General features: G+C 59.5%; 1 protein-coding gene across 1 annotated transcript; it reads right to left on the reverse strand.

The window, feature by feature from the left end:
- Positions 1-370: 370 nt before the first annotated feature.
- LOC138723320 (cell division cycle protein 20 homolog) lies at positions 371-6,586 on the reverse strand. Its single transcript, XM_069862268.1, has 11 exons — positions 6,450-6,586; positions 5,981-6,057; positions 4,518-4,666; positions 3,357-3,453; positions 2,867-2,995; positions 2,298-2,494; positions 1,856-1,950; positions 1,423-1,654; positions 1,188-1,313; positions 900-1,017; positions 371-549 (listed from the first exon to the last, which is right to left on the reverse strand). The coding sequence occupies exons 1-11, from the start codon at positions 6,584-6,586 to the stop codon at positions 371-373; spliced, it is 1,536 nt and encodes a 511-aa protein (XP_069718369.1).
- Positions 6,587-12,966: the final 6,380 nt, after the last annotated feature.

Genomic DNA, 12,966 nt, shown 5'->3' on the forward strand with positions numbered 1-12,966 from the left:
TCGCTCCCGAGTCGCTGACGTCCCAGCCGTCACCCCAGGGCTGTCTCTGTGAGCAGCACGCAGGGCGCAGGGCGCTGCAACCTCCTCGGCACGCAGGAAGGCAGGGGACCCAGGCTTGGAGACCGTCCTGCTGGGACACCGCGGGACTCGTCCTCCGCATCCACGCTGGGCTCGCTCCCATCAGCCACGGCCTTCTCTTCCAGCAGACTCCATAAAAAAGACAAAGGAAAGCACTTGGTTAATTTTAAAACCTTAATTAACATTTATTAACATTTAAACTACGTACAGGGGAAACTACGTACAGGGGAAACCATTGAAACTATGTACAGGGGAAACCAGGTTTCCCCGCTCCCCCCCCACCCCCATGCCCTCATCGTATGGCCTGGCGGATGAAGCTGCTCTGGACTATGTCTGCCTTCTCTCTCTCCTTCTTCCTGATGGGATCCACCGCAAAGCAGCGCCAGAGTCGCAGCGTTTCATCCGCAGCAGCCGAGGCCACTGTTTCGCCATCGGGGCTCAGAGCCATGCTCAAGACTCTCGCCGTGTGACCTGAAGAGGAGGTGTGCGCTCAGGGACGGGCCGCTCGGCGCACGCCCCGCTCCCTCTGCTTCTGCCACCACGCTCACATTTACTGCGTGGGCCCCGGGAACCCCAGCAGCTCGCAGAGCTGGCCCCGCACCGGGCTGCAGCAGCAGGAATTCACAGCCCAGGCGGGCATTTGCACCAACAGCGTTCCTTCAGCAGCCCCCAGGAGGGCCTCCCTCGAGCAGCACACGCCTCTGCTCAGCAGCCCGCACCAGCCGAGCTCCAGCTCGGGCCACCGCTCCGCTCCACCCAAGGATCACATCTCCTTCAGCCGCCAGCAGCCCTCCCTGCCCCAGGCAAAGGGCCCTGCCTACCTTGCAGCTCAGTGACCTTGGACATGGCTGGATACTTCCAGATCACCAGCTGATTCTTTGCGGAGCCGTGGCCCGAAATGAGCTCCTTGTAGGTGGTCGACCACACGATGGAACAGACCTGGCAGGAGGCGGCAATGCAGGGAAGACGAGCTGCTCGTGCCGATGCTCAGCACCCCGAGAGGAGCATGGCCCCCTCCTCGGCCCTGCCTCGGGGCCTCAGGAGCCAGCAGCTCCGCTCAGGCGTCCCACCACAAGCTGTTTACATCCAAGCCGACGCTCACGTCTCACCTGGGAGCGGGCATCGATATTGCCCAGGCAGGTGCCAGAAGACACGTTCCAGAGGCGGATGCGTTTGTCGCCGCCTCCGCCTCCAGTGGCCAGAACGCTGGGCTGCCACGGACACCACGCCACAGCCTGCCAGAAGAGGGGTCAGCCTGAGGCGTGCAACGAGCACCCTGCGCGCAGGCAGTGCCGCACGGCTGCCTCGCACACAAACGCGTGCCCACAGCTGCCCCGCGCTCACCTTGACAGCACCCTGGTGCTGACGGAAGCTCTGCGCTGGAGCAAATCCTCCACGGCCCCCCTGGCTGCTCGGCCAGATGTTCACCACGTGGTCGTCACCACCACTGGCGAGGAAGCGGCCGTTTGGAGACCACTTGAGGCCACACACCTCCCGCGTGTGACCAGCAAGCGTGGCCACCTGGTGCTGAGCGACTCTGACGTCGTGGTGCTGGATGCAGCCGCTGCGAGCCCCGCTGCAGAGAGAAGGCTCACAGGGTCAGGCTGCACACAGTGCTGGGAAAAGCCATCCTGGCGCTGGGGCAGGACGGCTGCACCTGCCGCAGGGTTTCACACCGGTGCTGCCGGCAGATCCGGGCTCTTGGCGTGAGCCGAGCACATCCACAAGGATCTGCACCAGCTCCGCTCCGCCCTTCCAACCCCACCCACTGCTTTACCTGGACAGGATGTAGCTGTTCCAGCTGAGACACCCGACACGGGACACGTGGCTGCTCAGCGTGCGGACACGTTTCCGACGCTCCACGTCCCACAGCTAGGGAAGCAGAACAACAAGTTCTCCAGAGGGCCAGGAAACGCCAGCCCCGTTGCTTTGCCCTACAAACCGCAGCGCGCAGGCTCTGCCATTCAGCCTGCTCACTCTGGGAGCAGGGAACAATTTGTATCTCCTGCCCGCAGAACGGAAGGAGAACGCCAGGGGTCAGGAACCCCAAACCCAAGCTCTGCCTCACTGCCGCAGCTGCTCACTGCCGGAGGACATCTCCAGCCCACACCAGGCAAGTCGGAGCGCGTTGCATCCTTCTAGCGCCAGCCAAGCCTTCGTCCCAAGGCCCCACAGCTCCAGCAACCCCTAAACAGCTCCAGCTCGACTCCTGCACTCACCTGGACCTCACCGTTGCTCAAGCCAACAGCCAGGCAGCTGCCTCCGTTACCCCACGACACAGACGAAACGTAATCAGCTACGTGCTCCGTCTCCATGAGGTTGATGATCTCCCCAGAGACGTGGTGCCACAGGTAGACAGTGGTGTCCAGAGCCAGCGCCAGGAGGTTTTGAGAGCTCCAGTCCAGGAGATTCAGATCTACAGTTTGGAAGAGCAATGCAATGCAGGCCACCCTGCGCTGCCCTGGAGAGCCCTGCCCTTCACCGGTGCTCATCATAGAATCATAGAATAACCAGGTTGGAAGAGACCCACCGGATCACCGAGTCCAACCCTATTCCACCTCCACCAGGTATGCGTGTCCCCCAGCCCCAGTCCAAGCCACCTGCCCAGCACTCGGGACCACTGCTCCTACAAGGCTTCACCCCAGAAGTGGTCCATGCCAGCCCGAGGGCAGAAGAGACCGAAACAGCCCAGGCAGAGCTCCAGTCCCTCAGACCACGCTGGCCTAGGAACCGCACTGCGCTACACAACGATCTCAATGCCCAGCACGCGACATCGCAGCCCACTTACAATAGTCATCACGGATGTCTGGGGCATCCAGGACCCCCTCTGGCGCGCAGGGAATGTATCTGCCCTTCCTCCTGCCGCACCCAGGCATCACCTCGTGACCGCAGAGCGCTGTGACGTTGTTCTGAAAGCCTGTGTGCAGAGAAACACTTCTGTTAACCGGAGGTCCCGTTTCCTCCCAGCTAAGCCCTGCTCACCCGAGGAGAAATCCCTCCCGGGGAAAATGCAGCCCTGAGAGCAGAGCCACGCTCAGAAGAGTGCAGGGCGCTAACGGCACTGCCGGGGTGAACTGCTGAACCAGCTCTGGTAAATCAGTTCTCTGGAGCTGTCACACAGCCCCTCAGCCGCTGGACACCTAAGGATTAGGGAGAGCCCGGTGTGCACAGCAGCTCCCAGAAGCCGGTCGATGCCTCCAAATGCGGAGCCTCTGTGCCGCTGTTCCCCTGCCCAGGGCTCTCCAGCCGAGTCGACTCACCCAGAGCCTGTCCCTCACCTGCCGCAGGGCTCGGAGCCTTTCCACTGAGGCTCAGGATCTTTGCCTCTTCCACATCGAAGCCGTTCAGCCTCACTGCCCAGGCTTTCTGGCGCGCCTGTCAAGGCAGGTCGAACAGGACAGGTGACCCCAAAGCGACCAACGGAGGATTCCATCCCATCTACGTCGCCCTCGCTTTGAAACCCAAAGACCACGAGGGTCGGCCCCCTCCTCTGTGACGGCCGCTGAGGACCTCGTCTCTCTCTTTGCCCCCGACCCTGGACCCGCGTGTTCCTGACTCCAGTTCCTGAGCTCAGCTCCCTCCTGGCTGTGGAGCCATTCCCTCGATTCTGCTCTGCAGGATCTGTGGTGACGTTGAGTCATCGAGGGCGCGATCTCAGATATTTGTGTGTATATATATTACCACTCCTAATAAGATCAATAACCGTTATTATTATTATTATTGTAATTTTAATTAAAGCTGCGGTTTTAGTTTCCAACTCACAAGTCTCATTCCTCTCATTTCCCTTTCCCCCTTTCCAGGGGTAGGGAGTGGAGGGATTTGGGAGCGCAACTGCACGGTTTTAGCTGCTGAAATCAGCCGGGCTGGGGCTAACCCGTGACACAGCTCCAAGGGTTTTTTCCTCAGACACCAGCAAGCTCTCCTGCTCACATTTGAGCACAGAAGAGCGGCCAGGTCAGCGTCTCACGGCCAGCGGACAAAGCCACAGCCACAAGGAACCAAATGCTTCCTACAGAGATTTCAGAACCCAGCAGACACGTTCCAGAGCGGCTCCCCACGCAGACATTGTGCTGGAACAGCTCCCGCCAGCAGTGTCCCTGGGCACAGGCTCACAGCCTAGGAGCTCTGTACCCTGGGCCGATGAGGCTTTAAAACGGAGCAAAGCTGTGTTTGGCTCCCACAAGGGCCAGAGGCTCTTCCCAGGGACACGTCCCTACAGAACAGCTTCGCTCAGGGTCCCGCGTCCCCGTTCCATTCCCAGGCCCTACAGCTCCAACCTCATCCCCGGCTCCTCAAGGGCAGAGCTGGAGGCAGCGGCGCTCGGGGCTGTCAGCCTCACGCAACCACGCGACACAACTTACAGTTTGCTTCCCTGGGAAAGGCCGCGAGGGCGTTTGGGAGGGAGCAGCGCAGTCCCTGCAACTCAGCAACACGCTCACCTTCTTGGTGGGTGACACCAAGGCAGGGTCCTGCTCTTGGCTCAGGAGGAACTTGGCCACCTCCATCCTCAGAGCGCGACGGCTGGGAATGTAGCGATCTGGCCGAGCGGTCGTTTGGCTCCTCTGCATTTTGGATCCTCGTTTACCTGCACTCACATGCATCAATATTGTCTGACAGCTACGCAAGAGCCCAGAGGAGAGCCTTCCCGAGGCAGCCAAGCCGGCGCTTTGCCACATCCCCCCTCGCAGACGAGCGGGACTCCCAGCGCTCGTGCCATCCAAAGCCCAACTCGCTCGTAGCTCTGCCCCCCGTCTAACGCACCAGTTAGAGGCTGCCGAGCTCTGTGCCCCCGGCCTCCAGAGCCCCTCGGCTCCCCGCACCCCCCTCTGCCACCGCTCCCCGCTCACCGGCTGCGCCGCACCACATCGCGCTGGAGCTGCGGCTGATGGGGCTGAGCCCGGGGCTGAGCTCTGCTGGGCCTCGGGGATCGCCGGGAGCGGCTGCAGCAGCACCGCGGGGATCACTGCAGGGATCGCCTTGGGAATCGCCTCGGGAATCGCCTCGAGAATCGCCTCGGGAATCGCCTCAGGAATCGCCTCGAGAATCGCTTCGGGAATCGCCTCGAGCGGAAGGGTCGCCTCGAGCATCAACTGCACGTGGGACGCAGGCGAGGGCGTCAGCGCAGGCAGCAACGGGACTGGGCTGCAGCCTGGCTGCCAGGGCCCTGGGCTGATCCTTAGCACCCTCAGCACTGAGGCCTCCTCTGGCCCGGCCTCTCCCTCTGCCCCCCTTCTCCTGCCCCCTCCCTCTCCCCTCTTTCTCTCTCTCTCCCATCCCTCCTCTCCCTCTCCCCTCTCTCCCTCCCACCCTGCTCTCCCTCTCTTCCCTCCTCCTCTCCCTTTCTTTCCCTCTGCACAGCTCCTCTAGGACCCCCCAGAATCCCTTTAGGAACCCCCCAGGATCCCTCTAGGACCCCACGAATCCCTCTAGGAACAGCAGAACCCCTCTGGAGTCCCCCAGGACCCCTTTGGGACCCCCAAACCCCTAGAGGGAACCTCAGGAATCCTCTAGGCACCCCCGCAAGACACCCATAGGACACCCCAGAACCCCTCTAGGGACCCCAGGACCCCTCTGGAGTCCCCCAGGACCCCGTTAGGACCTCCTAGAACACCCCGGGGACCCAGAACCCCTCTAGGGCTCAACAGAACCCCTTTAGGGAACTCCAGGCCGCCTCTCGAGCTCCCCTGCAACAAGGTGGGGATCAAAGGGGAAAAGAGCGCCCCCCCCCAGCTCAGTGCCGCCGCCGTGTGGCCGCATCGCGGTACTGCAGGAAGGGCTGCAAGAGTCTCTTCCACAAGCTGCTCCTTCTCCCTTTTTCCCACCCCAATTCCCCCAGGCGGGAACCCCAGACGGGTCCTGGGGGGTCCTGCAGGGGTTTTTGGGGTTCTATAGGGGTTCTGTGGGTCCCTAGAGGGGTCCTTGGCATCACTAAATGGGTCCCGAGGCTCTAGGGGGCTCCTAGGGATCCCTAGGGGGGCCCTGGAGGTGGTGGAGAGGTCCTTCAGGGGGTTCCTAGAGGGGTCCTGAGGAGTCCTAGCGGGGTCCTGGGGGGCTCTAGAGGGGTCCTGAAGGACATAGAGGCATCCTAGTGGTCCCTAGAGGGGTCCTGGGGGTCCCGAGACGGGGCCGGGGGGGGTCCTAGATGGGGCCTGGGGGGCTCCAGAGGGATCCTGGGGGTCGTGGAGAGGTCCTGGGGGGTCCCTAGAGGGGTCCTGGGGGTCCTAGATGGGTCCTGGGAGGCACGTGAGGCCACTCCCCTTTCCTCCTCCCCCCTCTCCCCCCATTCTCCCCCCCTGCCCCTTCTCCTCTCTCTCCCCTTCCCTCCCCTCCCTCTCTCCCCCTCTCCCCGCCCCTCCCCGCCTCCCCCGGACCCGCCGCTCGCTGCCTCCCCCGGACCCGCTGCCGCCCGAACCTCCGCGATGCGGTTGGGGCTCCCGCAGCCCCGACGGCGGTTGGACCCGCGCGGACGCGGCTCCGATTGGCTGGGGCGGGGACGGGCCCCTCCCATTGGCTGCGGCGGGGACGGGCCCCTCCCATTGGCTGCGGCGGGGACGGGCCCCTCCCATTGGCTGCGGCGGGGACGGGCCCCTCCCATTGGCTGCGGCGGGGACGGGCCCCTCCCATTGGCTGGGGCGGGGACGGGCCCCTCCCATTGGCTGCGGCGGGGCCTGGGGGCGGGGCTAGGGCGAAGCCCTAAGGGTGTTGGGGGGAACTGGGGGGCTGGAGGGGGAAGAGAGTCGTGGGGGGTCAAGGTGCTGGTGGGGTTTACAGGGCCCCCTCTAGGGACTCCAGGACCCCTCTAGGACCCCCAAAACACCTAGAGTGAAGCCCAGAACTCCCCTGGAGCTGCCCAAGCCCTCTCTATGACCCCTCAGAACCCTCTAGAGACCCCAGAACCCCTCTAGCAACTCCTCAGGTCCCCTCTAGGATCCCCCAAATCCCTCGAGGGACACCAGGACCCCTCTGGGGCCCCCCAGGACCCCTTCAGGACCCCCAAAAGCCCACAGGGAAGCCCAGGAATCCTCTAGGCCCCCCCCTCCCCCAGGGCCTCTCTAGGACCCCCCATAACCCGTGTAGGGACCCCAGGATCCTTATAGGGAAGGCCAGGACCCCTCTGGAGACACAACTCCCCCCCTCCCCAGGACCCCTCTATGGTCCGGGGAAGGTCATAGAAGTATCCTGGGGTGTTCTAGAGGAGTCTTGGGGGTCCCTAGAGGGGTCCTGGGGATCTTTACATGGGTTCTGGGGGTCACTACATGGGTCTTGGTTGTCCCTTGAGGGGTCCTGCGGGGATCTAGAGGGGATTTGGGGGTTCTTAGAGGGATTCAGGGGGGCCCTGAGGGGCCCTAGAGTGGTTCTGGGATCCCTAAAGAAATTCTGCAGGTCCTTAAAGGGGCCCTGGGGGGGGTCTTAGAAGGATCCTAGGGGATTCCAGAGGGGTCTTGGGGAATCCCTAGAGGGTTCCTGGGGGTCCTTAAAGGGGTTCTGGGGGTCCCTAGAGGGGTGCTGGTTGTCCCTGGAGTGGTCCTGTGAGGATCTCGAGGGGACTTGGGGCTTCTTAGAAGGATTCAGGGGGTCCTGGGAGTTCTTAGATTGGTCCTGGAGGGTCTAGAGAAATCCTGTGGGTCCCTAGAGGGGCCCTGGGGCTTCTTAGAGGGATTCAGGGTATCCTGCGGGGGCCTAGAGGGCTTCTGGGGGTTCTAGAGGGATGCTCGGGGGTTCTAGAGGAGTCCTGGGGTCCCTCGAGGGGCTCTAGAGGGGTCTCGAGGAGCCTTAGAGTTATTTGGGCGGTTCTGGGGACCCCTAGAGTCATCACGGGGGTTCTGGAGGGGTCCTATGCATCCCTAGATGATTTCTAGGCATCCTTAAAGGAGTTCTGGGGGTCCTAGAGGGGTCCTGGGGGCCCCTAGGGGCCTGCTGCATGGTTCTAGCGGGGTCCCATAAGGCTCTAGGAAGGTCTTAGAATGATTCAGGGGGTCCTGGGGAATCCTAGAGTCATCCTGGAGAGTCGAGAGGCATCTTGGGGGTCTGTAAAGGGGTCCTGGAGGTGCTAGAGGTGTCCTGGTGGTCCCTAGAGGGGTTCTTGACATCACTAAATGGGTTCTGGGTGGCTGTTTAGACGTCCTGTGGGTGCTGGTGGCTTTAGAGGGATCCTGGGTGTCTCTAGAGGGGTCCTGGTTGTCCCAAGAGGGGTCCTTCGGGGCTCGTGAGGGACTCTGGGGGACCCCGTGGGGGCCCTAGAGGGCTCTATAGGGGTCGCTAGACGGGCCCTGGAGAGGTCCTACGGGGCCCCTAGAGGGGTCCTGAGGAGTCCTAAAGGGGTCCTGGGGGGCTCTAGACCTCGCCCAGTCCATCCATGCCAGAGCCCGGGAGTTGGATCATAGTCCTTACCCTTCACGGACACGCAGGACAGAGTGAGATTACGCAGGGAGATCGTTAAGAAAAGATTTTATCCCAAATTTCTTGTGCGGTTAGTTCTGCAGGCGCTTTTCTTGTTGTGTGTGTCTATCATGGGTAATAGAAAGTGTGATCGGTGGTGGGAAAGATACAGGAAGAGAAGGAAAGAGAAAAGGTTTAAGGAGCAGACAAGACACTCAGAGATGCGTCCCGATCCAATATCAGGGAGGGTTCTTAAACGATCCCAAGAGACCAAGATTAAGGCACAAACGAGGTCAGATGCCGTACAATCTTGTGAGCTTTATTTTAACAACTGACAACAGCGACAGGACAGAGAGGAAAAGAAAGGAAAAGTTAGAACCCCTAAGCAAGAAGACGGTAGAGATGCGGCTAATTACCACCACCACGAATCCAGCGATGTCCCGTTGGATCGGTCTCGGTGCAGGTGATGATGAAGACACAGCCACGGGGTGATGATGATGTTCCAAGCTCCAGGAAGTCCGGGGAAGGCACACACAGCAACACACACGAGGTCGAGTCCACCAGCAACGAAGAAGCAAGCAATGAAGGAGTCCAGCACCCCGAGCCTGCCGAGCAATGGGGAAGTCGAGCACCCCGAGCCCACCGAGCAACGAAGAAGCCAGAGGCTCCCCCATTTATCGCCCCAGTCCACGGTTTCCCCGAATAGTCCAACCATTTTCAGGAATGCCCAGGTGCCACTTGGTAAGCGCACTTCGGGTGGATGTCATGGTTTTTCCGTTGGGGACAGTTTGGCAGCGCTCACGAGATCGGCTCTTCATTGCAATAAAGATCCCTTACGAGATCGTGGGGGGGTTGGCAGCGATGTTGAGCCAAAGCAGTTCAACGGTTACGGCCCCTTACACCGCCCCGTGGCTCAACATCGCTGGCTTCACGGCGGTGTGAAAGACAGAAGGACAGAGAGAGAAAAAGGCCAGAAGAATGCGCAATACAACAACAAACAAAACGTCCAGCAAATATTACAATCACAAGCATCTTCTTGACAATATCCTTAACAAATATTACAACCTTAACAAATATAAACATCTTACAAACCCACAAGTCTTATCTTAAAAACTACTTAAGCCTACAAAACCGTAACATCTTATCCTAAAACTAATCAACTCGACAAAGCTTCAACATCTTATAAAACAGTTTTAAACCTCCGATTCGTTGACCGTCGGTGCCTCCGGGCCCGCCTCTGATGCCTCCGACGAGTCAGCACGACAACACAATAGTTTACATTGCGGACATTCATGAGGAAAAAATACACGTATACAAAGGCAAAACACGAGAATCAATGCTATAACGCTAAGGGTATAAACGATGGGGACTAACACCAACATTTTTAAAGAAAAATACCAAGAAGCGTCTGAGGCCCTGGCAGTCCACGTGGTCACCGCTTCGCCCGATTTGGAGGTCGCATGCGCAGTGGGAAAATCCCTTTCCACACCTCCTTATAAAGCGATTTTAAGGCGTAACGCGCATGTGCTGTTTGGGTCTAGAAACTTCTAGGTGGTTCTATCCTAAACTTAGAAAGAAAAAAAAACCTCTTGCAGCCCTTCCTGCAGTACCGCGATGCGGCCACACGGCGGCGGCACTGAGCTGGGGGGGCGCTCTTTTCCCCTTTGATCCCCACCTTGTTGCAGGGGAGCTCGAGAGGCGGCCTGGAGTTCCCTAAAGGGGTTCTGTTGAGCCCTAGAGGGGTTCTGGGTCCCCGGGGTGTTCTAGGAGGTCCTAACGGGGTCCTGGGGGACTCCAGAGGGGTCCTGGGGTCCCCACAGGGATTCTAGGGGTTCCTAGAGGGGCTCGAAGGGGTCCTAGAGGGAGCCTAGGGGGTCCCTAGAGGGGTCCTCGGCTTCCCTATAGGGGTTTTGGGGGTCATAGAGGGGTCCTGGGGGCTCTAGAGGGGTTCTGTGTGTCCTCTTATTAAACCTTTTCTTAACCATCTCCCTGCATCATCTCACTCTCCCCAGGACCCCTCGAGGACCCCCAGAACTCCTTTAAGGACCCCTAGAAACCATCTAAGGATGCACAGGACCCCTCTAGAATCCTCGTGACGACTCTAGGGGTCCCCAGGACACCCCGAATAACTCTAAGACTCCTCAAAACCCCTCGAGAGCCCTGCAGAACCCTCTAGGGCTCCCCAGAACTCCCCGAATCCCTCGAAGAACCCCCAAAGGCCCCTCTAGGGACCCCAGGACTCCTCTAGAACCCCCGAGCATCCCTCTAGAACCCCCAGAACCCCTTTACAGACACCCAGAAGCCCTCTAGGCCCCCGCAGGATACCCTGAATCCCTCTAAGAGGCCCCAAGGCCCCTCTAGGGACCCACAGGATCTCTCTAGACCCTCCAGGACCAATCTAGGGACTCCCAGGACTCACTAAATCCTTCTAAGAAGCCCCAAGTCCCCTCGAGATCCTCACAGGACCACTCCAGGGACAACCAGCACCCCTCTAGGGACCCCCAGAACCCCTTTAAGGACCCCCAGGAACCCTCTAGGGATTCCCCAAGACCCCTCTAGAATCCCCTAGGATCCTTCTAAGACCCCCCCCAGGGCCCCTCTAGGGACCTGCAGAATTTCTTTAGGGACCCCAGAACCACTCTAGGGCCCACCAGGGCCCCCGAATCCCTCGAAGAACCCCCAGATCCCCTCTAGATCCCAGCAGGACCCCTCAAGGGACAACCAGGACCCCTCTAGTGACCCCCAGAATCCATGTAAAGACCTCCAGGACTCCTCTAGGGACCCCTAAGACTCCTCTAGAACACCCCAGGATACTTCTATGACCCCCCCAGAGCCCAAGAGGGGTCCTAGAGGGGTCCTGGGGGTCCCAGAGGGGGTTTCATCTCCAGAGGGGTCACAGTCACTTTACAGTCCCCTGAGGCACCTTTCTCTTTTTCCAGTGCCTTAAGGAACAAATGTACAAACAGGGACCTGCCAGGCATGAGAAATGTGAGCTGAGATGCTCTGAGATGCACCTTTTCTCTTGATTGAAAGGGCGTGGAAAACTATTCAAGCACTCGCTGACACGTGAATGGCAAAAGCTTGTAGGAAAACATGCTATCCTGACAAGCGAAGCACCAGCAAAGGTACATGGGAGCACAGCAGAGCCCTGCGCCCGCCTCCAACAGGTACCCAGGAGTGTGCAAGAAGAGTGATGTGCAGTGCTAACAGCCCAGAATATGCTTCCTCCCTCCCAGACTGGCAGGTTAGGGTGCTCCCAAGTCACAGGCAATGTCCCGACGCTGCTTAATACTTGCTGGCTGCTCCCTTGCTGCACATAGAAGCCCCTGGTGTCCACGCACCCTGTCTTCCAGACCCTGACAGAATCTCCCCGTTCCCAATTTCCCGGGACATCCCATGCTGAGCCGCAGCGGAAGCCGTCCCCAAAAGCCCCCAGCAACACTTCCAGGCAGCTGCAGGACCCACTCCATCCCAGGCAGGGCACGGGGATGGAGGCAACCCCAGCTGGGAACAGGGCTGCTGCCCACCCAGCAGTCTTTGCAGCTCCTCATCCCCCACAGAAGAAGAGTTCTATGCTGCAGGGAGCCAAGCTGTGGAGCCCAGCAGGGACACGGCAGCAGTGGGGACAAGCAGGGGAGGACACGGGGGTCTCCTTCGGACACCCCAGCCCAGCCCCAGGTCCCACGTGCTGCAGCAGAAAGGGTGCTGTTGGGACAAACACCCCATCGCCCGGTGCTCCGAGCAAGCTCAGCTCCCTTTCATCCGCTCCCTTCACTGGACGACAAACGTGTGAGACAAGCCCCCAGTCTGAAGCCAGAAACCTCCCCACAGGGTTGTACAGCCCCTGCCTGCTCAAGCCATAGCTCCCCACCTCTCTGCTCCCATCTCCTTCACTAGCTTTCCCTGCTAATAAGCCCCAGATTCTCTCTGCATTTTTTTTTTTTTAGCCCTTTCACATCCAAATCCACCCCCAAATGCTGAAATCAAAACAAAACAGTCACAACATCCTGAAAGAGTTTGGGTTGAAAGACAGCTTTAAAGATCGTCTCATACCATCAATAAACTTCTTATGCTGGGCTTTTAACTGTTTCAGCGTTCGTGTTAAATCCCACCTTGAGCCTTTCTTGGGGCTCAGCAGCAAAACACACCTCTGGCACATTTCGGGGTGGGCAGAGCGGCCCCTGAAGCCCTGAAGAACAGTCCAGGCAGCAGCAAAGCAGCTGAATGTCAGCATTCGCAGCCAGGGCACATCTCTTCCCACAACTTTTCTCTGCATTAATAAACTCAGGCCCAAGAGGATTTCTTGCCACAGGCAAAGAGCTACGTAAACAAGGCCAATGTCAAGCTTCAAGCCTTTTCTTACGGGATTCTTTATAGATCTCATTCAATATCTGTACCACGGGATTCCCGATGCTTCGTAGGTCTGGCATCCCGATCCATCAACAATTCAGAGCATCCTTCTCTCGGGGAAGGAGATTTCCTTTTGCAAGTTCTCAACATCACCATGGA

Source organism: Phaenicophaeus curvirostris, chromosome 8, assembly GCF_032191515.1.
Source record: "Phaenicophaeus curvirostris isolate KB17595 chromosome 8, BPBGC_Pcur_1.0, whole genome shotgun sequence".
NCBI classification, from domain to species: Eukaryota; Metazoa; Chordata; class Aves; order Cuculiformes; family Cuculidae; genus Phaenicophaeus; species Phaenicophaeus curvirostris.

Coding starts and splice junctions, on each gene's coding strand:
- LOC138723320 (XM_069862268.1), bottom strand. CDS start 6,586: ATGGGAGGGGCCCGTCCCCGCCCCAGCCAATCGGAGCCGCGTCCGCGC. Junction 4,667..5,980: donor CAAGGACCCCTCTAGGGACC/CACAGAACCCCT, acceptor TGCATGTGAGTG/CAGGTAAACGAGGATCCAAA. Junction 1,655..1,855: donor AACAGCTACATCCTGTCCAG/GTAAAGCAGTGG, acceptor TTCTCTCTGCAG/CGGGGCTCGCAGCGGCTGCA.